Source organism: Suncus etruscus, unplaced genomic scaffold (genome assembly GCF_024139225.1).
Source record: "Suncus etruscus isolate mSunEtr1 unplaced genomic scaffold, mSunEtr1.pri.cur scaffold_112_ctg1, whole genome shotgun sequence".
Classification (NCBI taxonomy): Eukaryota; Metazoa; Chordata; class Mammalia; order Eulipotyphla; family Soricidae; genus Suncus; species Suncus etruscus.
The window spans coordinates 6,685-32,548 of NW_026060342.1; the positions used below are offsets into that span (position 1 = coordinate 6,685).

The 25,864-nt window shown below is 35.9% G+C and overlaps 1 protein-coding gene across 1 annotated transcript in view; it reads left to right on the plus strand.

The window, feature by feature from the left end:
- Window positions 1-4,100: 4,100 nt before the first annotated feature.
- Window positions 4,101-25,864, plus strand: part of LOC126000686 (netrin receptor UNC5C-like) — a gene marked incomplete at its 5' end in the record, with an annotated part of 29,381 nt that continues 7,617 nt past the window's right edge. Inside the window, 3 exons of the mRNA XM_049767846.1 lie at window positions 4,101-4,268; window positions 8,948-9,112; window positions 25,202-25,393. Of these exons, the coding sequence (XP_049623803.1) occupies window positions 4,101-4,268; window positions 8,948-9,112; window positions 25,202-25,393 (525 nt within the window). The remainder of the gene's footprint in view (window positions 4,269-8,947; window positions 9,113-25,201; window positions 25,394-25,864) is intronic.

Sequence of the window (25,864 nt, forward strand, 5' to 3'; positions counted from 1 at the left end):
TACAGATTTAATGCAATCCCTCTAAGGATACCCATGACATTCCTTAAGATGTCAGTTAAACACTTCTGAAATTCATTTGGAACAATAAACACCCACAAATAGCTAGAGCAACCCTTGGGAAAAGGACCATGGGAGGCATCACTTTTCCCAACAGTAAATTCTATTACAAAGTTATAGTTATTAAAACATCACTAACAGAAAAAGTTACATATTTTGTAAAACAAACAAACAAACAAAAACCGGTTGTTTTTCTGCTCCAAAAGAAGATGTTGGCTGTCTAATCTTCTTAGGTAGTTTGGTTCCAGCTGATACCTCTGAAGCCTCCTCAGAAAGGATGAGAGCAGATTCTCCTTTCTGCCTGAAGGCACAGCAAAGCACTGACATACCTGATACCTCCACAAATTAACCTTATCAAACTGCCAAATCACCGTATTTCTTTTATATCTATAGATCCTGGACACTTAGTAGAGCTGGAGAGACAGCACAGCAGTAGGGTGAAAAAAATTTTTGATCAGGGTTGGAGTGCTAGTAGAGCGGGTCGGGCATTTGCCTTGCATGTGACCCCAGTTTTGATCCTTACTACCATAATGATCCTTTGAGTTCATCATATCTGGGCACAGAAACAGGAGTATGGTATGGTATGGTACAAATACCAAACAAAGCAAAATGGAAGATTTCATGATTATTCATTTCTTATTAAAATTACTTATTATATATAATGTGCCCAGCAGTATGGCACATTTATTCTAAACCATCAAATACAGGCTTACCAGTATATCTGCAATTTTATGCATTTAATTCATACTAACAATTATATCACGTTTAGACTATTATAAAAGTTGGGGCCACAGTGATAGCACAGAGGTGGTGCATTTGCCTTGCATGCAGCAGACCCTCAATCCCTGGGAGGGACCCGGTTCAATTTCCAGCATCCCATATGGTCCCCCAGCATGCCGGGGGCAATTTCTGAGTGCAGAGCCAGGATTAGCTCCTGAGCAGTGCTGGGTGTAGCCCCAAAATCAATCAATCAAATAAATAAAGTTTTAAAAAAAGAATATTATAAATGTTAAGCAAGTTGTTCAAGGCACAAACTTTGGGGTTATCCAAAACAAAAAAGAAAAGAAATATCTAACTAGTATCTTATTTGAATTTATGACATATAATCTCAATTATACATTTTACACTGAAAAATATATATCTATAATATAAAATTTGGAAGCACACAAAGATCAAAAAAATAAATGCCTAGAAGTTTGTCAACAGCTGTCCACAGATAGACTTCTAAAAGAAATATATATATATACATATATACTGTTGGCATTTTCTATTAATTGGTAAGATTTAAAATTAGAAACATGAATGCATTTGACCCAAAATATAATATTGACATAATCATGCATTTTAAAATAGCATAATATTTTTGGGTTTGGGGGCCAAACACAGGGTTTACTCCTGGCTCTGAACTCAAATTATTCATGGCAGGCTTATAGGGCCATATGGAATGCCAAGGACTTTGAACCAAAGTCAACTGCATTTGAACCAAAGTCAAATGCCCTCTCCACAATATTACAGTTCTAGTGCCATAACAACATAAATTTTGATGGCTGCCAAGAAGTCAATTACATGAACATACTTGGTTGACTTTGCCATTTCTAAGCTGAACATACTAGTTGCTTTTAATGATTACACTTTTCATAATTTTTCTTTATTCACTTAATACATTCATGAATATCCCTTATTGCAAGGTTTATAGAGAATATTATTTAGGAACTATATGCATGTGCTAGGGTTCTGTTCTTTTTTTAAATGGCAACATATTTTATTCAAGAATCAAACTTTGGGGAGTTTTTATTTACCATCAAATAATCTTATGTTGGAAAATTTTAACAAGTTTTTGGCACATTATTGAGATGCTAAAACATTATTTTCTAATAATTCTATCCTAAAGTATGTATGCACACCACTAATCTTTGCAGCTCTCAGTACAAAGCTAGAGTTGGAATCAACCTAGGTGTCCTAAAACTGACGCATAGATCATGTAGATGTGGTACAATGGAATACAACAGAGCTGTAAGGAAATATGCATTCATGCAATTTGCTGCAACATGAATGAAACTGGAATATATTATGTTAAATGAAGTCAGCAGTAAAAGAAGGATAGATACAGGATGATATTATTTACATGTGATATTTAGAATAACTGCATGAAGAAATGCAGTAGTCTAAATGGGAGTTGTCTCAAACACTCTTGGTCCCAGAGTAGAGCGAGGAGAAGGAAAGAAACTAAATGGAAGAGGAGAAACACAATATGAAAGGATGAGAACCGGGGACCAAGTGGTCTCAAGTGCACTAGTGGTGTTAAGGAAGGATAGGACTAAATATTGAAGGCACAGGCAATAATAGAATCAAGAAACCTAAACTTTAATGATGTAAACTTAAATTGGGCCTGTTATACTGACAGGCATAGGGACAAAGTATGGGATGCATTTGGAGAACAAGGGTAGAGGAAGGTTCACACCTGTGATGGGGTGGACCTGATTCATTTCGAAACCCAATTATGAAGGACTTTGTAAATCACAATGCTTTCAAAAAATTTTATAAATATTATTTTCTAGGACAACGTAGCTAGAGGTGAATATTATTAGGTGAAAAAGTGTTAGGGAGTAATGTTTAGAATCACAACTATATTGATTAATGTATTACCTCAAATGCCATTTACACATTTATATGCAAACTAGGTGTGTGTCAGTTGTAGTCATTCACTAATTGCTATAGCTACATAATCTGTTAATAAAAAATTTTAAATCCTTAAATGATTGACCTATGCACAGACTGAGACTCCTAGATTTAGAGGTCTGTCTGTATCATCCAGATCAGAGCAGAAGTCTTCCATACGGCACAAAAACACCAAGGGGAGAGTAAATGAACGTGAAAGGAGTCTATAGATAATCCCATGACAATATGTTCCAGGGATAGGGAAACCCTGTATCTCTTAGGCCAAGGGGATTCCTGTTTCAGATGACCCCAACATTTACTGTGCCTATGTGGGAGCGGGGGGAGAGACAAAAAAACACTAAATGATCCTTTTTTTTTCATTTTTTTATTTTTTCATTTTTTATCTAGTTTTGATCGAATTCTTTGTTTTGGGGTAAATATTGAAGTAGTTGTCCATTTTTTAATAATATATTTACTTTTTCTTTCTTCTCTTCTTCCTCCTTGCGCCTTGTCATATTTCCTATCTCAAGACCATGACAACTATGTGGTGCATATTTTTATGGCTGCAGTGCTCACTGAATATCTTATTTGATTCCTCTTTTTGAACTGTTGTGGTGTTTCACCTTCTTCTTTTCCCCATTGTCTCTCAAACCAAGGATGAGAGCCTCTAGAATGACTCTGCTCATAGTCGGTGTAGTCGATTTTTACCCCATTATATTACCTTTCTCTTCCTCAAACAAATCCACATAACTTGATCTTTCTAGCCCGCCTCCGAACTATGGAGGCACCAAGACCAAAGAGTTATAAGTAATTAACTAGACACAGAGGGGACCAGCATTCTAGCAGCCCCTGGGGGAAGAGTGGAAGATATGGGAGGCAGGATGGGAATGGTTGTGGGAGGACAATTCGGTGGTGGGAATTCCCCTGATTCAATGTAAATATGTACCTGGAATATTACTGTGAATGATATGTAAGCCACTACAATTAAAATAAAAATTATGTTAAAAAATAAAAAAAATCCTTAAATGATTATAAAATTAATGTTAGAGAAAAAAGAAAGTAAAAAGCCAACTGATTTTACTTAGTTTCCACATTTCCAACCATTAATTTTTGGCATCTGAGTAGGAGGATATATTTTATAAAAGAATACTTTGTAGTACAAAGTAAATACAGTACTATTTAGTTTTTTTTTTACTAGCTTAATGATATTTTTAACATGTTACAAACTGTTTTCATCATTCAGTTCTGCAATAAAATCTTAAATAAAATGACTTGTAGGTTTGAAATTTCAAGTTTAATTTATGTTACTTAGGAAGCGGTTTCCTTGTGTGTGGTTTAGATGTTCTCTGATGTTTAATGACATTTTATTATTTCCTTCCTTCTAGTAAATGGAGGCTGGTCCACCTGGACGGAGTGGTCTATGTGTAATAGTCGCTGTGGCCGAGGATATCAGAAGCGCACAAGAACCTGCACCAACCCAGCACCACTCAATGGTGGTGCCTTCTGTGAAGGTCAGAGTGTGCACAAAATAGCCTGTACCACATTATGTCCAGGTAAGTAGTCCAGTGCTCTCAATCTGTCTCCTTGCATTCCTGAAATACATTCTAAGGACTAAAAGATATAACCCTATTACTGACATCAACAACTGAAAAATAATATTTAATTCTATTATAAAGTCACTCCAATTGATGGCAAATCAAGTATCTTCCACCTGTGAAGTCCACTTTGCATTATTACTAAGACTGTAAAATAATATAAAATGAGAAATTAAATACTTTTGAACATAATTCAACTTTAGCTCTCAGGAAAACAGCTGGAGTCAAGATAGTACATGATATAATTTCAGATAGTTGAGCTTCATTGAGAAGTACACTTTCAGGAATAGCAATAATTGATCTGCAGAGACCATAGACACTAAATAAAATTTTTAGACTAAAGTATTTGACATTTGGTTAGTTTCTGGTTAAGACAAAAAAGATTTTTGAAATAAATGAAAAGAGAAAAGTTTGTGACGCATGACCTTTTTGAAAGTATGGTACAGTCAGTCCTTTGTTTTCTGTGCATGGTGGCCACTGACCTCTTTTGTGAATTATATGAAGAGATATCACATCTCTGCCTCTGGTTATCTTTCCATTCCATCTCATATAATTCACTTCTTATGTGAATTAAAGTCATATTTGCAAGAAAAACTCACTAAAACCATTTAAATGCTTGAATTTAATGAATTTAATATATTGAAAGGCTAAACCAAAATAATATAAAAAGTGTATAAGTTTAGTGTGCTCTCTTGAATTAGCTATCATTAATTTCATTATTTAAACACAGTTTTTCCCTTTTTATCTCTGGCCTATTCATCTTTCATCAAGCTTGTCTAGAGGTATTAAGTTAATTAACTCAAGAAAAAATACATAATTTATACTTTATAATATTAAGTATCGATTTCTAAATATCAATGTACCACTTTTAACTGGGACTGAGGACATTTAATTATGGGACAAATATTGACACTGTGCTAAATATAAAATTTTAGTATTTTATCTTAGACTGCTCTATATATTATCTAGTTATTGACTAAAAAACACACCAAGGACGTTGAATTGAAATAGTGTGTATGCATAGGTGAGCAGACTCACACATATAGACATACTCTGCCATGGTTTTAGTCAAAGCAAATTTCTTGGAGAAATGTATCCTAAATCATTTGAAATATTAAGTTGTCATTTTTCATGTAGGGATATTTACATCTTTATACATATTGCCCACACAGCCATATTTATGTATTTTGAATGTGAAGCCATACAATTTCTCAACTATGAAGATATATTTAATATAATAATACATAGTTATTGATGCAATTTATAGTGGTATAAAATATGGCAGTATTTTATATTGAATTTGTCAGAAATATTGAAAAATATGTTTAATGTAATGTGTATTTCAAAATAAAATTTATCAGTTAACTCATTTCAACATTTTATTCTGTTTATAAGAGTCTAAAGAATGTATTTTAAAGGGTGTTTTTAATATTAATTTTTATTTTGACCAAAATGGACTACAAATCTTTCACAGTAATATTTTAGGCACATAGTGACATTGAATCAGAGACATTCCCACTACCAATGTTGTCCTCCCTACACCCCTGTTCCCAGCATGCATCCCATCTCCCCTCCTTTACCCCCTGGGCTGCTACTGTAAGTGGTTCTCTCTGTGTCTAACTTGTTGTAGATTGGGTATTAATTCTTTTGTCATTGGCTTTAGATTTGTTGTTTAAGTCTGATCATATTTTTTATTTCTACTTAATGTCCATACAACTGTTTGGTCTTGGTACTCTCCATTAGTTCCCCCTCAATTTGTGAGGCAGAACAAGATGGTTCAAGTTATGTGGTTCTGTTTGAAGGAGAGAAAAAAAATAAAATGGGGAAAAATTAAACAAGCAAAAATGGGAGAAGTCCTTCTAGACTAGAGCCTATATCAATTTAAAAGAAGAAAGGGAAAAAGGTGAAAATCATAACAACAATACAAAAAAGGCTCTCCTTTCATCACCCCCAAATGTGGACTGTTGATTGATACCAAACTCAGCTCCAGAAGGAAACCCCAGTGCAAGAACTCTACCTGAATCCTTTCTGCTGCAAATCATTTCTCAAACTCAATAAGACCAGAGTGTGTGATGAAAATGTGTTCTAGATTCCACCCCCCACAAGAATATCTCAAAAGACAGTAGGAAAGCCTATGTTTCTTTTATAAGTTTAAGACCTATATAATTCTACCTCTTAACTTGTTTATTCCCAAATGTAAGGCAGTCTCCTGCATTACTTTGTTCCCTTACTTACTTTTTTTAAACTCATTTGAATTAATTTTTCCTTTATATATATGCGAATACATATATTTTTTAATATTTTGGGATGATTGTTTCATTTTAAAGTATTTTGATAAAATTTGTTAAACATAATTTTAAGATTTATGTTGTGTATTAAAAATAAAGATATGTAAGTTCAGACTCATTAAACAAGTCAAGCCACCAGAATATGAAAGTGAGAATTATTTTTAAAAGTTTGTGGTGATATGGTCCCCTGAGCATTCCAGGAGCGATTTCTGAGCATAGAGCCAGGAGTAACCCCTGAGTGCTGCCTGTTGTGACCCCCCAAAAATAAACAAATAAAAAGCCATAGTGTTATCAGCCCACAAAATGGAGTACCAGAAGTATGATCAGATTGGTTTCCCCGATAAGAATTGTAGAGGGTCAGTGCCAAACCAGGGCTAGCAGGGAAACTGTGATTCTAGGTGATGGAGACAAAAAGCGTAACTTCAACAGAGTGGTTCTTGAGCCACCCTCTCCTCCTAAGATGGCAGCTTTCTGCTATTTGGGCTGGTGTTACGCATAGTTTTTTATGGCTCAGTTTACATCTCTTTGGAGAAAAGAGAAAGTCTAAGGAGCTAAGCCATTTTGAACATCCCATGGTGGTTTTAAAGCAATAGTAACAGTTATTCCAGTAAATGCATTGCTTATCTCTCATATTCTGAACATTTAGTTTAGGGGGGCCACACCAGGCTGTGCTCAGGATTTACTCCTGGCTCTACATTCAAGGATAACTTTCCCTGGTGGTGGTCAAGGATTCTACTTAACTGCTAGTGATTTATTGAGAGGTTAGCCACATGCAAGTCAAACTTCCTATCTACTGTGTTACCTCTATGACCTCACTTTAAAATAAAAGCTCGAAAATGTAATTATGGCAGAGAAGGGACCACTATGACAATGAGAGTTGAGAATGATCACTCCGGGAAAAGAACTAGGTGTTGTAAAGAGATAAAGTGATATGTATGATACTCCTTCAATAACAATATTACAAGCCAACATTGTCCCAAAAAGAGAGAGAAAAAAATGTCTGTCCGAGAGGCAGGCAGGTGATAGGGCAGAAGGGAGGGCGAGAAGAAAATTGGAAACATTGGTGGTGGAAAATGTGCACTGGTGAAGGGTGTTGTACATTGTAAGACTAAAAATCCTGAACAATTTTATAGCTGTGAAAAATGCAACTGTATTGTAAACAAATTGTAACCATGGTGGTTTAAAAATATTTTTTAAAAAGTAATTAAAGGAAGTAAAGGAAAAAGGTTTATGATGAAATATAAATATATATTATATAAATGTGGAAAGCAAATAAATAAAATATTTTATTTAAGAAAGCATTTCAGAATAAAAATAAGTTTTTTTTCTTTTTTTTTATATTTTATTTAAACACCTTGATTACATACATGATTGTGTTTGGGTTTCAGTCATGTAAAGAACACCACCCATCACCAGTGCAACATTCCCATCACCAATGTCCCAAATCTCCCTCCTCCCCACCTGACCCCCGCCTGTACTCTAGACAGGCTTTCTATAACCCTCATACGTTCTCATTATTAGGACAGTTCAAAATGTAGTTATTTCTCTAACTAAACTCATCCCTCTTTGTGGTAAGCTTCCTGAGGTGAGCTGGAACTTCCAGCTCTTTTGTCTTTTGTGTCTGAAAAATTATTATTGCAAGAATGTCTTTCATTTTTCTTAAAACCCACATAGATGAGTGAGACCATTCTGCATTTTTCTCTCTCTCTGACTTACTTCACTCAGCATAATAGATTCCGTGTACATCCATGTATAGGGAAAATATAATTTTGTTAAACATAGACAAAAGATAGATAGATAGATAGATAGATAGATAGATAGATAGATAGATAGATAGATAGATAGATAGATGATAGATAGATGGATGGATGGATAGATGATAGAATATTAGATTGAACAGATGATAGATAGATAGATAGATAGATAGATAGATAGATAGATAGATTAGATGGGTAGGTTAGATAGATAATGATTAGGGTAGAAAGGCAAGGTTAGACTACAACATGAATATATGAACAAAGGAAACTTTAATTTAAAACATGCCCTCTGATATTCAGCATGAAGTCCAAAATAGAAAAAGAGCACAGAGCTATGATGCACTTTGCTAAAATCCTGGTGAAGGTTGTGGTTTAATATGTCTCTAATTCCCTGTGGCTTTGCCCAGGGAGAAAATAAACACACACGTAAGGATGTTCATAGGACCAGATGAGTATCGAACATGCTTCTTACCATAGTTTAAACACAGTAGGACTCCTTCATGGGACTCTCTTGGTTGTAGTATTTTGTGATATTTATCTGGTCTAGAGCAGCTGTTACAGACTTACCTGATGCTGATTCTTTTCGTGGCAGTGGATGGCAGGTGGACTTCCTGGAGCAAGTGGTCTACCTGTGGGACTGAGTGTACGCACTGGCGCAGGAGGGAATGCATGGCACCAGCCCCCAAGAATGGAGGCAAGGACTGTGATGGCCTCGTCCTACAATCCAAGAATTGCACTGATGGCCTTTGTATGCAGAGTAAGTCAGTCTGAGTGAATGGCAGAGTAAAGCTTGAAACATAACAATTTAGATTTTTTTCTTTTTTCTTTTCTTTTTTTTTTTATCATCAGGGAGATGCAAGTCAGAACAACTATGAGGTACCATCTTATGCCTTAGAGACCGGTGTACTTTACAAAGAATGAGAACAAGCAGTGCTGGCAGAAATGTGGAGAGAAAGCCTGGGATGTAGCTTTCACAGGTTCCATGCATGAGATCCCATGTGATGCCCTTGTATGAATTGAGAATTTATAATTGTTCTGAAATCTGGGACCAGAATTATATTACTCTGGATCAAATAATGCGCTGTCTTTGAGCATTTATGTTGACATTTCTCCTAACATATTAAACAGAAGCTAAATATATTTGTATGGAATAACTTATATAATCATCAGTTTAAAATAGTTTTATTTACACTTAAGAAACTCTACTTATATACAATGGTTCTTCATACAGGTTATACATAAACTGAAACATAGAAATTTTAATTAAGGGGCCAGGCGGTGGCGCTAAAGGTAAGGTGCCTGCCTTGCCTGCGCTAGCCTTGGATGGACTGCGGTTCGATCCCCCGGCGTCCCATATGGTCCCCCAAGCCAGGAGCAACTTCTGAGCACATAGCCAGGAGTAACCCCTGAGCGTTACCGGGTGTGGCCCAAAAACCAAAAAAAAAAAGAAAAAGAAAAAGAAAAAAAAAAGAAATTTTAATTAAAAAAAGAAAGAAATTTTAATTAAAATAAACTTGTTAAAATTAGCTCTCTTCCTCCCTACAATTCTATTTCACTTTAAATTAGAATTACAACCATCTACAGTCAATAAATTTTTCTATCTGCCCTTTTATATGTATACCTAAATGATCAGAAAGTAGTAGTTTGCCCTACAAAGATTTTTCTCAGACATAAATATCCTCAATGATAATGTGATTGTATGTAACTATAGTATTTTTAAAGGAAATCTATAGTTTCTATTTATTAGTCAGCTGAATGTTTCTGGCAGTGCTGCAGCCAAAGTCTGTGAGAAAATAACATTAACCTCAGCTCTTATTAATTAATTAATGTATATGTTTATTTAGGTTTTTAGAAAAAAATTCAGTGACATTCAGGGGTTACTCCTAACTGCACTCAGAAATTACTCCTAGTAGGCTTGGGGGACTATGTGCAAAGCAAATGTCCTCCAATTGGCAGGTTCCTGCCACAACTCTTATTTTTGACGACAAAGGGTCATGCAAGTGAAATTATGGAATTTCCTGAATATAGAAGTTCTATATTAAGAAAAAATATAGACACGCATTCACAAGAAATTGAGGCAGACAAAAAGACTGGCAACGGGCTCCTCTTTGACCCAAAAGAGCCATTTACACACCAGGTCAGTGTGCCCAATGGAAAGAGTAGCACACAGATGAGGATCTCCCAGCCATTCCAGCACAGCCACACAGTTCCAAGAAATTAAGGCAGACAGAAAACTGACAGCAGGATGTTTTTCAATCAGAAGAGCTGTTTTTCACACCCCCCCCAAAAAACAATGTGCCTTAAGAAGAGCACAATACTTCACTGTGCTCCATAGCTACACTTTTTTTTTTAGTCAATGAGCATAAAAACATCAGTACACTTCAATGGTTACAATGGGCAAGCAACACACAACCCAGCCATGCTTATGAAATAAAGATTATAGTTCTGAAGACCCAACTAGTCTCAGCCACATATATAACCTCTCTGATAAGGAGTTTAGCGCAGAAATGTTGAAGATGTATAAAGAACACAAAAACACTACAGAATGGAGAGCCAATAAGAATCAAGAGCATATTAGAGTAGATATGAGAAAGCTTCAAATATAAATAACAAATCTGAAAAGAATTGATAGACATAATGAAAGACTCACTGAAACATATCACCAGGAGAGTAACAGCTACCGAGGAAACCATCAGTAGACTCAAAGATTAACTGCATAGCACCTCTGCATAAATAGTACAGGTGTGCAGTTTTTTCAGCAAAGAAGTGTCTGCTATGGACAAGAACTGGATATTGAAAGAAAATAAGGTGATATGCTTGACTCCTCTTCACTAACAATATTGTAAACCACAGAGTCTAAAAGGAAGAGAGAGAGAGAAGAAGAGAGAGAGAGAGAGGAGAGAGAGAGAGAGAGAAGAGAGAGAGAGTGAGAGAGAGACAAGAGAGAGAGAGAGAAGAGAGAGAGAGAGAAGAGAGAGAGAGAGGGAGAGAGAGAGCGAGAGAGAGAGAGAGAGAGAGAGAGAGGAGAGAGAAGAGAAAGGTGGGGAAAGGGCACTGAGGAGAATGGGAGGGAAATTGGGATATTGGTGGTGGAAATGTTTTCTGGTGAAGGGTATACGCCATGTCTGATTGAAACTCAACCATGAACAACTTTATAACTATGGAAAATACTGCATTACAAACATTCTTGTAACCATATTTTGAATAAATTAATATTCAAAATAATGAATATTATAAAAAGTAAAAATATATAGATTTAGAAAAAACATCCAGAAATTTTTTCAGTTGACAATTTGAAACTCTAATTTAGGGCCTGGAAAAATACTTTATAGGTTAATTCAGTCATGCATGCAGCTCACCCCATTTCAATCTCTGGTCCCCTGAGCATTAATGGGTCCATCCAGAGCACTTTCTAGGCATGACCTCACAGGTCCTGGTGCTCTACCAGGGTAATCAGGTTATACATAGAAACACCAGGGCCAGAGCAAAAGTGTGCCCTCAGTCCCTGGTATTATATGCTAGACCTTGACGCCAAGAATCATCACAAGGGGGAGACACCAGTTTTTATGGACTCCTTACACTACTCAAAAATACCCCCTAAAGAGAATTTAGTGTCTTACTTTGGTAGAATATGTATACTTTATGCATTAATGACTATTTATTCATTAGTACATCTGTACTGCCATATCATAAAATAAAACTAGCATACTTAGCATAGAGGTGGGTATTATTATAAACTCTTGAGATTATTCAAAATTGTATGTAAATTATTCTGATCTCAATATAGGTATAGTTCTAGGTTAAAGAGATTCAGAGTTTATAAATGGATGTCTGTATAAGTCAGAGTCACATGCATAATGCATTTTACTTGAAAACTTAAATTTTTCCGGAGAGAATTAAAGAATTGAAATACAAAGCAATTATTTAAGTAATACCTATTTGCTACTTCTTTCAAATCAATATGCAGACCCATTTTCTTCCTTAGTCACAACTAATACAATTTATTTTTCAAATGGAGAAACTGGATAAATAGTAAAAAATAAAACTATACACACATATAGGGTATGTATGTATTTGTTTGAAAGAAAAAGTTAAAAGAAAGAAAATTTGGAATATCAGAAATAATGTCAGAACTCAAATCTAGAGAAATAACTCAGTGGACCAAAATAACCAAGGAGTCCGTCTTTTCATAAAACAATTTCCTAAGCCCTAGTAATAATAGAAACCTCTATGTAACAGCAGTGCTTTATATTGAGTCAATCTTCTTTATGTATAAATTAATTTTGATGCAGACACATACTGCATGCCATGCTGCTGCTCTGCATGCAGTTAACAGAGGGAAATCAATTACTTTCTAGTCATTTCTAAACTTAGAACGATGTGTTTGTGACTGCTTTGGTGAGCATCTGAGAAGATGCTAGTTAGTTTGCAAAGAGAATCTTGTAAGCCTGCAGATTGAGAAAAGGGATAAGTGAGAGTGCCAGACAATTAGTGCTTTTATCTACAGTTTAGAAGAGCTGCTGTCAGAGTTATTTTTTCGATAGTGATGTGTTTACTGATTCAGCTGAAAAATAAGTATTCTGAATGAACATGTTGCCCAACATAGCATGCACCTCTTTTACCCTAGTATGGCTTGCTTTTGCTTTTCTCCTTACTGGGTAAATATACTTTTCTGCTTTTGAAAGCGGAGATGTGGTTACTATTATACTATAGAAAACTGCTAGACACCAATGGGCCACTACATAGTTCTTTAATGTCAGTGGACAAATGCACAATTTTCTGTTTCTAGGACAGAAGGGAAAAATCTCAAGGGACAGAGAAATTAATACTTTATTATTTTTGTAATAGTATTTTATGGTATCATTTATTTTGTTAAAAATACGTGGGTCATTTGGCTTGCTCTTCAAAACTGTGTTTTTCCCTTCAGTACATATTTTACTGGCTTGTCTTGTTTCTTTACTTACTTTTTCTATTTTAGAAGCCGTATTTACTCTCAAACAAATACTTTTTTTTTTCTCTCCCCTCACATCTTTCTAAGTTCCAAAGCATTCACAAGCACACCAAAACAGAAAGTATCTGTTTTGACAGATAAAGCCTTAGACCCGTGACTTTATTTGCAGAATCAGACTTTCAGAGGGACCAAAAATCTCATGTACTATACTAACTCTGACCTGGCTACATTTTTTTATTTTTGAATTTTATTCTGATTATCCACATCTTGTAAATAAACAGAACTCCAAAACTGACTTGCCCTTTAAAATAACAAACTCAAGCAGTGTCTCCTAAGAAATTTCCCTTCTTTGCACAATAAACAAAAATCAACATACTCCCCACAATGACCTTTGAAAATTCTGGCAATGCTCTGGCATCACCCACTTTGGGAAGAAGAGTAGGAGAGACTCATAATTATTCTTTTTCCTAAACTTTTTTTTCATTATTTTTATTTATTAAATCTACATCACATATTTATCATTTTAAACATTAAAAATAGGCAAAATTGGGGCCAGAGCAGTGGTACAGGTGGTAGAGCATTGGCCTTGCACGTGCTAACTAAGAACTGACAGCGGTTCAATTCCTCGCGTCTCATATGGTCCCTCAAGCCAGGGGCGATTTCTGAGGCCATAGCCAGGAGTAACCCCTGAGCATCAACGGGTGTGGCCCAAAAACCAAAAAGGGGGGAGGGCAAAAATAAAACTAAAAAGCTGATCTGTGGGCTTAATTTTATTCAGCTATTGAATTACATTTCAGACTTTTTTGTCAGTCAACAAGACGTGGAGATACTGAGAGGCTAATTCCCTTTTATACAATGACCACTAGCCTGGATTTTGTTTAGGCCCAAGATTAGGCCTGATTAAGCCCAAAAGGGGAAGCAAAGGCTGGATGGACTGGGCCCTTTATACAGCAGAACTGTATAAATCTGTATTTATACAGATACATAGAATTTTCAAGTTTTGGATTCATTCTTTAGAGTTTATTATTTAATGTTTTTAGGGTTCCTTTTTTCTGGGGGGAGGGGACACACCCGGTGACACTCAGGGGTTATTCCTGGCTATGTGCTCAGAAATTGCCCATGCTAGCCTAGGACAGACCGCAGTTTGATCCCTTGACGTCCCATATGCTTCCCCCAAGCAAGGAGTGATTTCTGAGTGCATAGCCAGGAGTAACCCCTGAATATCACCGGGTGTGGCCCAAAAACAAAAACAATAATAACAATAACAATAATAATAATCTTTCAAGTATAACTTTCCAAACATAACCCTTTTCAAGGTTGTCAAGCATAACCCTATGAATAGCTCTTTTTGGCCAATGAAAAATTAAGACATGGAATTGATGCAGCATACCCAATGCCCCACAACAATTTAGTGCAAACCAATATGGGAACCCAATGTCCTCATGTAATAAGCATGTCTTTTTCTGTGTAGATTCTAGGAAAGATGAAACAAATTGTTGTCTGCTTTCCATGCTTACTATCACTTTTCCAATGCTATCATCCCTCTAATAACTGATGTTTTCTTTTTGTTTTCTGGTTTATTGTTCTTCAAGGAAACATTATTTTTTCTAAAATATTTGAAGAAGTTGTTTCACTTAGGGGGAAAGTTTCTTAGTTTTCTCACTAAAAGCAGCAATATTGCTTCAAATGGAGACATGTTTTACTTGAATAATTTCATCCCGTTAAATTACTATTTGACTATATTTGAATTGTAAATAATACATCCTGCACTCCTGTGTCTTTTTCAGTTAAATCCGTTATTGTCAATACTTAGAGAAACCTGTTGAGTCTGTAGTCCTCTTTTGTATGACTTTAACATTTTTCTTTATGCACATTAGTCAGTAGATAGTCATTAGTCAGTAGATAGAAAGGGGTTAATACAGGGAAGCAATGATCTATTTTTAGGGGTTAATACAGGGAAGCAATGATCTATTTTTAACTAATTCTGAGTGTAGTTTACAAGGATTAGATATAAACTGTTCTTAAGAAATTTGCGTAGTTAAATGCACAGGGCTTCTGACATTTATTACATTAGGACATGTGCTGGTGACTTTTTTCTATAAAAAAAAAAGTTCACTTAGCCTATAGAGATAGCAAAGCCAGTAAGGCTCTAGCTTTGCATGCCCCTAATCTTCGTTTCAGTCCCCATCACCACATATGGTCCCTGAGAATCTCCAGAAGTGACTGCTGAACACAGACACGTAGTAAGCCCTGAACACAGCAAGGTAGGGGCCCCAATCTCTCTTCCCAAAAAAAGGAAAGAAAAAGATGTAACACAAAAAGTTTATATTCCTTTTTTTTTTTTTTTGGTTTTGCCACACCCAGTGATGTCAGGGGTTACTCCTGGATATGCCCTCAGATATCGCTCCTGGCTTGGGGACCATATGGGACACCAGAGGATTAAATTGTTGGTCTGTCCTAGGCTAGTGCAGGCAAGGCGGATGCCTTACCACTTGCGCCACCGCTATGGATCCTATTACAATTGAAAATAAATTTATTGTGAATGTATTTCTTTGTTTTTTAATTTTTAATTATGAGAACAATGATGCAAAGAAAGAGGATAAGGTAAAGTTACGGGGAAAGGACAATCACCCATATACAGAATTCTCAGAAAAAATCCCCTTGCTGACGCCTAAATTTTGAACTTACAGTCAAAGAACATTAAGAAAAATAAAACAGAACCCATGTACAATACTTTGTCCACAAGTCCCCAGATTGTAGTACATTATGACATTTCTTAACAGTACACAAAGCAATCTAAAGCCATGAAATTTATGTGACTCCTTAAACATTGAAGGCAAACGATTTTTTTTTACATTTTCATGCACATGCATATTAGTTTGAGTTAACATCAAAAGTTTAAGTGGTTTTTTTTTTTTAAGGTTTAGAGTCAAAGGAGCACAGTAAAAATGGTGTTTAGAGTGGCAAATATTGTTGTACATAGGCCCACCAAAATATGGGGGACATGGAAAGGAAAACCCTTGGCTAAATACAAGGAGATCTTACCCCTGAACTTTCCTGGGGCATAAGACCAACTCTAGGTTCCAGGCAAGCTAGTTGTTCAATCCAAGTCCTTGTCCTGTAGTGTCAATACAGTTTTTATTTTTCACAAAGTCTCTATAGTTGGCATGAGGTTTCTGTATTAATGATCCTGGAATCTGCCTATCCTACATTAAAATCAGGCTGGTGTGGAGCATCCTCTAGTTTCACCTCACAATTAAAGGGCAATGCAGAAAGCCCTGTCCAGTAAGCAGGTCGTTGTTGTTAAGTCTTTTCAGTGTTAAGGGAAGTCAGATATCAGAGCACAATAAATTTTGTACATTGAGGGTAAATTGCTATGCAGATTTAATTTAATCAATTTTTCCACATAGTTTAATATCAGTACAAGTATTTTTATTGGCATGTGTTATTAAATTTTACATTTGTTACAGGTGTAAAGAGTCCCTATATATTATAATATACATGCATTAATTTTAATACATTGCAAAATGATATCCACAAACCTGATTAAGCTTATGGTCATACAGTTTTTTAGTGGTAATAACTATTGAGATCGACACTCTTTCAACTTTCAAATATGCTATACAGTATTACTATAATCATCTGACTTTACATTTATTTATTCTATAGTTTGGGAAAAATGTACTTTGGAACCACTGAACTTCAGCTACCCTCTTACAAATTTAAGTCAGAAAATGTGTTCAGCATGGTGTTTTGATTAATTGTGAAATTATTTTCAACACACTAATAATTTCAAGAACGATTTAAGACAGTGTTTCTTAAGGCTGCTTTCAAAGTGTCCAGTGAAGTTTCTACAATCACAATTCCTTAAGTCCCTATTTTTTTAGTCAGTAGAATCTCTTCTTTAAAAATGGGTGTTCTCAAGTGTTGCAAGTCAGCCCCTGAAGAGGTTGACTTGATGGGAGGGATGGAGGATGAGGTCTTTCCCCTTCAGCTCGGAGCACGCGTCTGCCACCCTGTCTAGCCGATGGTTCTGAGGTGTAACGGCCATACACAACACTCAAGGCCTGAGTGACAGCACAGTGGTAGGGCGTTTGCCTTGCACATGGCGGCTTATCCAGGATGGACCTCAGTTCGATTCTGGCGTCCCATATGGCCCCCCAGCCAGGAGTAATTCCCTAGCTCATAGCCAGAAGTAACCCCTGAGTATCACAGGGAGTGACTTAAAAAGCAACACACACACACACACACACACACACACACACACACACACAATTCAACAATGAAATTAAGATCATGAAGCAAGAACATTTTCATAGCTCTTTCTTTTATCAGTCCAAGAGACATTTCAAGAGCTATCAATGAAGTGGTATTTTTTTATGAACAGTTCATCCAGGCAAAAGTTGTTCTTTTCAAGCAGGACCACACAGTGTGCCTGGCTCTCACTAAAAGTCACAAGCATGCCCTAATTATTGTGCAAACAAAGCAACTCTTTTTTTTCCACTTCCTAATGGCATCATCACTTCTGGTTGAGAAACTGTTTTTATATCAAGGTGCTGTCTGGCTCTCAGAGTCTCCTTCAGAAATACACTTCTATATCATTGCCAAAAGCCACGAAACTACAAATAATTTTTTTTTAAAAAGAAGAGGGTAAAGAGTCTAAAGTATTTGAAGAGGTGGTTTCTCATTAAAACTGAATTCCTTGTCTTTGAGGTAACAACAAAATCAGAAATTCAAACACATTCTTAAGGTCATTCATTACACAAATAAGCTGTGTAGATCAACTTTGCAAATAAAATCCCATAACCCAGATTGTCATTGTGCTTACCAAGGGCACCATCTTGATACTAATCTATTCATCATTTATTGATACTGTGTAACATTCTAGCACTACATACTTCTCATTTTATCCTTTCCATAGCTGTGGAAGTGCAGTGTCCCCATACAGAAATTTAAAACATGGATACTAAGAGAAGGAAGTGGCTTGACAAAATGCTTCTAGCTCATTGCTGAGGGCTAGTATTCTGGTTATAGGCCCTGAGAATGAAAACTCAATTCACCTTCTTTTCTCAATTTCTTGCTCTTGCCTCTTCAACAAGTGGTGTTTGGAGAACTGGCCCGCCACATGATAAAAAGCAAACTTAGACTTCATCTATACCATGCACAAAGGTTTAAATTCAAATGGGATTAAAGACCTTGGTAGAACCTAAACCATACAGTACATTAGAACAACATGTATGTAAAACACTCTATGACATTGAGGCCAAAGGGCGTCTCAAGGAGGACGCAGCATTCTCCAAACAAGTGTAAGTGAAGATGGGATTATATTAAACTGAGAAGGCTTCTAAACCTTAAAGGAAAATAATACCTAAAATACAAAAGCCACACACAAAATGGGAGAAATTATTCACCCAATATCCATCAAGAGAAGGGACTAATATCTAAGATATACAAGGTCTTAACCAGAACTTAACAAGAAAAAGAAAGATAACCCTATCAAAAAGTGGGGGAGGAGAAAGGACAGACACTTCCTCAAAAGAAAAAAAAAACTAATGGCCAAAGTATGAAAAAATGCTCCACTTCACTAGTCATCACGGGAGATGCAAATCAAAACAACAGTGAGGGTACCATTTACACCACAGAGACTGGCACACATAATGAAGAACAAGAAACAATCAGTGCTGGTGGGGGATGTGGGAGAGAAAGAAACCCTTATTCACTTCTGGTGGAAATTGCCAGTTAGTCCAGCCTTCATGTAAAACAATATGGAGATTCCTCAAAAAAACTGGAAATTGAGCTCTCATATATCCAACTATACCACTCCTAGGGATTTACTCTAGGAACACAAAAATACAATACAAAAATTTCTTCCTCACACCTATATTCATTGTAGCCGACTATTTACAATAGCCATACTCTCAAAAAAACCAAGATGCCCTTCAAAAGATGAATAGCTAAAAAAAAACTTGTAGTATATATACACAATGGAATATTATGCAGTCATCAGGAGAGATAAAGTCACAAAATTTTTCTATACGTGGATGCACATGGAAAACTATTTTTGCTGAGTGAAATAAGTCAGAGGGTGAGAGATAGACAGAATAGTCTCACTCCTCTATGGGTTTTAAGGAAAATAGAAGACATTATTATAATAAAACCCGAAGACAATAAATATGAGGGCTGGAAGAACTGGTTCTTAATATGAAGCTTTCCACAAAGAGTGATGAGTGCAATGAGAGAAATAACTACACTGACAACTATCATAACAATGTTAATGAGTGAGAGAAACAGAATGCCTGTCTCAAATACAGGTAGGGGTGGATGAGGAGGGAGATGGGGGACATTGGTAATGGGAATGTTGCATTGGTGAAGGGAGGTGTTCTTTTATGACTGAAACCTAACTACAATTATGTTTGTAATTAAGGTGCTTAAATAAAGATTATTTAAAAAAATATTTCTTGTTCTTTTTTCGGTCAGTCTTACTTTCAAATAGGAAAAGTGAATGGAAATCTTCAGTTTCTGGACCAGATTGTTGATAGTGCAATGGAAAGCAATTATTTTGCACTGTGTTCTGCCAAAGATGTGATTTCTCATTACTGTGAGGCCTATCTCAGCATGCTCACCTCATTAGCTGAAGAAAATGTCCCCCAGTGTTACATGAAAGAAGGATCAGATGGAGCAGTAGATAAACAAATGCTAGAAAGTGATTCTGTATTCCCTGGTTTAGAGGAAAGAACATTGAGATCTTTTCTGAATACCAGGATCCTAAGAGATGGTTTAGTTGTATAGCTAAAAAATTGAAATAAATACAGGTGTTTTCTAAATACTTCTATTAATAGTTTCTAAATACAGTACATTTATTTGTATTCTTCAGAGTATTTTGCCCAAATTATCTACGGGGTGAAAAATGTGACTGGATCAGTCCTAATTGACTCTGGAGAATACGTGATAATTGTTGGTTTGAATTTCATTTTATTTTAGAGCATGATCAGATGCAAAATGTTCACCAAATAGTTTGATAGATTTTTTTCAACTTATTAAAACTATTTCTGTAAGTCTATTCTTTGGTTTCCATCTATAGAGAAGTCAAATGATAGTCTGATTACTTCTTTGCCTTCAGGTTCTAATTTACTTTAACTGAAAACTCCTGATTTCCTAAATTGTTCATTGTTTTTTTTTTTTTTTTTGGTATGATTTTTTTCCGGGGGGGGGGGGCGCCACACTGGTGGAGCACTAAGCTTACTCCTGCTTCTGGTTCTTCAATCAGGGATCAATTCTGATGGGTTTGGTGGATGAAGGCTGTGGATTAAATCCAAGTCGGTCATGTGCAAGGCAAGTGCCTTGTGCACTGTACTATCAATTTGTTCTCGCATTGTTAAAAGGGTACTTTAGCAGTATAAATAATCACTTTATTACTTAGTTTACATATACTTTTTTAGTTTAAGGAAAATTTTGTCCATCTTATTGGGCATAAACTACTAGGCCTAAAATTGAACCTAATAAGGTTCAGGGCAAATGATTGATTGAATGGACCAATGTGGATTCCAGGAATGAAACAAAAACCTCAAATCTCTACCATAAGGCACAAAACTATATACTGAGCCAGGAAGACCTACATGAATTTGAGAAACTTTGAGATTAAAATTAAAACTATAAAGTTCTTTGTGTTTTATTTTGGGATCACACCTGCCAGTGCTCAGGAGTTACTCCTGGTCTGTATGCAGGTATAACTCCTGGCAGTGCTCTGGGGACCATATAGGATGCCAGGTATTGAAACCAGGTTGGCCACATGCAAGGCCTTACCTACTCTATTATCATTCTAGCCCTAATGTTCATTTTTCTATTGCACTTTGGTGTATATGTTAAGAGCAGAAATGATGTTGAGAAGTGAGTTTTAACTTGGGAAACCCCAGAGTTTCTTCATAGTGAGAAATTAAAGACCAAACTAAATCTTTCTAGAAAATCTCCTCAGGTATGAAATGGTTTCCTCTACTTAAACAGGATAGTTATCAGGGGGAAATCAGAACATTCTCAAATGGTCCATGCTATACATAATTCTGAGCAGTTAACCTGCAAAAACTAAAATAAAACCACTTTGACATTCATTCATTTACCATTATCCTTACCAAATAAGGCCAGCATCTAATCAGCCTTCTCTACTAACAGTCAGCTTGCTTTTATTGTGAGTCTTTGGGTTTCAAAAAGAAATAACTTTTGATCTCCTGGTCTATGTCCCAGATGTCGCTTTATTGAGTTCAAAGAATACAAATGAGAAAAGGTTATTACTAGACACAAGTGTTTGAGATGAAATCAAACCTAATACATAGAATAAGACAACTGGAATAAGGAATATAATATTCATAGAACAATAGGAGGTTGCAGTCATTGCTCTAAAATAAAGCATTAAAAATTAATTCAAAACAAACCTTCCTTTGCCACTGCATACCTCTGTTTCATTAAGAGAACACCACAGACTTTTCTAGAATTAGTCTCACAAATAGATAAATAGTTTGCAAAAACTGAGAGTTCTTTCTGTAAACCACAAAAGATTTATCTGGAATAAGATTTAGCACTGTCTTCAGTATTAAGCCGTTATAAGCCTTTCATTTCAAATAATTAATTGTGATTTATGCACTTTCTCCACCATGTTTGCCTTTGAGCATTATTAGAAAAGTTTAATTTACATGTATCATCTTTGGCTTAATCCAAATGGGGTTTTTTTTTTTCATTTGCTGAGTTCAGATGTTATATGGTGTCAAATATTAAATATTTATGCCAACTGCAAATTATACTTTGAAATGTGCAAATATGTCCATTTCAATCTATTTGCCTTACATTTCAAAATTATTTCTCATTCTTCTATTTCTTCTATTATCACCTGCTACTACGACCATCATCATAAGCAGATTGCCAGTTTCCTACTTATCATTCACTAAGAAGAAAAAATAAAATGCTAGTTTTATATCCATGTTTGTCCAATGAAACTCTCCCCAAAAGAACTTTGTAACATCTAAACCTTATTGATTTTTGTCATAGTTTCACATAAAAATTCTCCAGTTTCAATCATTCAGATATACTATTTTGTCCCCAGTGGGAAAACTCTTGTATTCTATTAAATGAAAGGGCCAGAAACAATCGAAAATTCAAAAAGTGCACTTAAGAAGAAAAGGGAAAAGTAGTCATTTCAAATGAGTACAGTAAATGGACAGTGAACCTTTGACCAATGGTGAGGGGTCTTCTTTAGTCCTATTACACTCAGAGCAAGCTGTTATGATTAAATAAAAAAGAATAAAGAAACCGTTTAAAGCTTTGCTGAGTATGCCCTGGGAATTAAAGCATATGGCAGGGATAAGGAAAAAGATTTTCCTTATGCTAATGACCCTTGATGTCTGAAATAAATTAGAACCATTAGAATTTATGCTCAATAAAAGAAAGACTTTAAGCACTCCAAAGTTAGTGACTCGAGACCAGTTTTTGCCCTGAAATTCAATCTGCTTACTTATTAATTCTCCATGAGTCTCCTGAGCAGACTGGATATACAGCATCAAAATTCTGGGCTGGACCCGAAGTCAGAAAGACCATGGGTTTCTTTCTATTTTCTTTTCATTTAGACATTTTTCACATCGCTTCTTTTGTTTCCGTCATTCATTTAATTTGTTTCCATTTTTTGTTTTCTTTATTGTTTCTTTTCAAGGTTTCATTTATCCTATTTCAACTGAAGAGAGACCCCAGAATGAATATGGATTTTCTTGTAAGTTTGATGTTTGGTTTTTATGTTGCTGAATACTTACTTAATGTTATGTCCTCCGTTCAAGTTTACCTTTATTTGGATTACAGATGTACATAATGGAATGAGATACCTAATATATTCTGACATTAAAAAAATTAGATTTTCACTGCTAAAGAGAAGAAAAGGTCATTTAAAGTCTCTGCCAGCTTTAAAATCTCTCAGTCTCTCATCCAAAACATGAATACCAGTAGCTGACAAACATATTATGAAATATTCTTCTATAAATAATAGGGTTCAAATGCTAAAAGTAAAAAGGAATAGAAAAGACAGATCTATTGCATTAGGACTCATGAATGTCGAATAAATAATTACATTGTGTAGTAAAGCATGAAAGATTTGGGGTTTTTTGGTTTTTGTTTTAGTTTTTGGTTTTTGTTTTGTTTTGTTTTTGTTTGTTTGGGGGCCACACCCATTGACACTCAGGGTTTACTCCTGGCTAGGCACTCAGAAATCGTTCCTGGCTTGGGGGGACCATACGGGATGCCAGGGATGGAACCAAAGTCCGTCCTAGGCTAGCACTTGCAAGTAGCGCCACCGCTCGATTTAAATCCAATATTTTGACCAGGGTTCAGACTGCTGCCAGAGAAACTCAGGTAATACCCAGTGCCTTGCAAGCAGGCACTCAGAACTAGAAGTGATAGGATGCCCTGGAGTTCTGGGAATACCTAGCAATAGTGAGTTAATTGGCCGGAAAGTGGATATTCTTGAAACTGTACTCTGGAAGAGCTTAAACAGAAAGAAAAAAAAAAGTCAATTCACAGACTGTAAATTTAAACTCAAAGCATTAAAAGGGATAAGTAAAAGTTATTTTCGATAGAGAACTATTTCATATTGTCAATGTATCAAGAGTCATCAAGAAATGGGAGTGTGGCTGAGCAGAGGAGCTGTTGTCATCAACCTAGATGACCAGGAACCACCATAGATATAACAAGCTAAGAGTCACAAGAGAAAGGAAGTTCAACTTTTAGGAGATCTGGAGACCCCATCAGGTTTTCAGGAGCTACAGACATACACATGCAAACACAAACACAATGTATTCGTCTCAAATAAAATTGAGCCTAAAAAGATGGTTCTTGATTTCTTGACATCCAAGTTCCAACACCTTTCAAAGGGAGCACAGCAGCTTCCTTAACTTTGCCGGAAAATGTTGATGAATCATGAACTTAAAACAGAGACTTAAACTTGTCAGTGGAGATGAGGACAGGTTTCATTTTCTTTGTTTGATTTTAATTGTCAGCATCTGTTACCTTTGGCATCTGATGAAAGTTTCGCCACAACAACATATAACAATTTATAAGAATCTTCTTCCTGTTCTTCCTAGAAACAGACCGTAATTTGACCACTGTATTGGTCAAAGGTTGAATTGCTTTTTGGGGCAGTGTGGCCTTTCGGATCATTGAACCAAGACTGCATCTTATGGGGACAGGATCAGACAGAAGTGCCGTTTTCCAGTAATGAGTAGTTTACATGTAATTCTCTCAATAAAAAACAATATAAAGAGCTCAGTGTTCTCAGAGGTAGACCTGAATGAATTTGTGTTAAAATTCTACTTCTGAAAGAACACACACCCTTCACACCTTGTTCCTAAAACATAATGCGCTTACTTATACCATTCTCACCCACTCTTTCATGATTTAAAAGAAGGTAAGAGAAATGCTGTGGAAAGTGAATTTATGAGTTTCAATGATAATTAGGAAATATTTTGCTTCAATAAATATTCGAAGTCAGAACATGCCAGATATGTCTGATGGAGTGTTTTATGTTTATTTTTTTAAATCAGTAACTTCAAAACTATTCTTCACCCAAAATGTGTGGTGTTTGCTTTTCCTCTATGGTCTGGGGTTGATTTTAGCTCCAATTCTTTGGATGCCCCTTTATAAATGAACTGTTATGTTGCCCCAATTTAAGATGGATTAGAAGATGGATGCACGAAGAGCAAGAAAATCAGAGAAAAATTTTTACCAAAAGGTAACAGTAGCCTTATATGAGTTTTTAAAAGTATATTTGAAATTAAGCAAGCAAGAGGTATTTGGAAAAATCACATAAAATATGTTTCTATGGAGGGATTTTTTCTTACGTAACTAATGTTTCCTTTCCCCCTCTAGCTGCTCCAAATTCGGATGAAATAGCTGTGTATGTGGGCGTTGTGATTGCTGTGATAGTTTGCCTGGCCATTTCTCTTGCGGTAGCCCTATTTGTGTATCGGAAGAAGCACCGAGACTTTGAGTCTGAGATTATTGACTCTTCAGCACTCAACGGAGGCTTTCAGCCCATAAACATCAAAGCTGCAAGACAAGGTCAACTACCATTGCATCCCACCCTGTGACATACATGTGCAAGTCCACAATCTCTCTCCTAGCTTTGGGATGTGTGAAAGTCACTTCATCTGATTGATTGGAATGGAAGGACCATAAAGAGTAAAAATTGTGTTTCATTTTGCTAGTTTCTAATTGACTTCACTCATGGAACGAAGTAGAGTTTAAAAGATAGATCGTGTGGTTTCTTTCTGTACCAGCAATCTCTGTTATATTTCATAATTTTCTTTTGACAAAAGGCACACAGATTGGGTCAGGAAAATATCTTGGGAGTTAGGGCACATGTCTTATTTGCCTAAGAACCTAATTTTGAATTTCAGTGCTGTGTCTTCCCCTCCAAGAACCAAGTATAACAATTATGGTCCCTGAGCCTAAGCAGCTCTAATCACCTAACCTACAAGTAACAATATTCTTGGTAACCTTATTTCTCATAGCTCCATATCCATAGAAGTG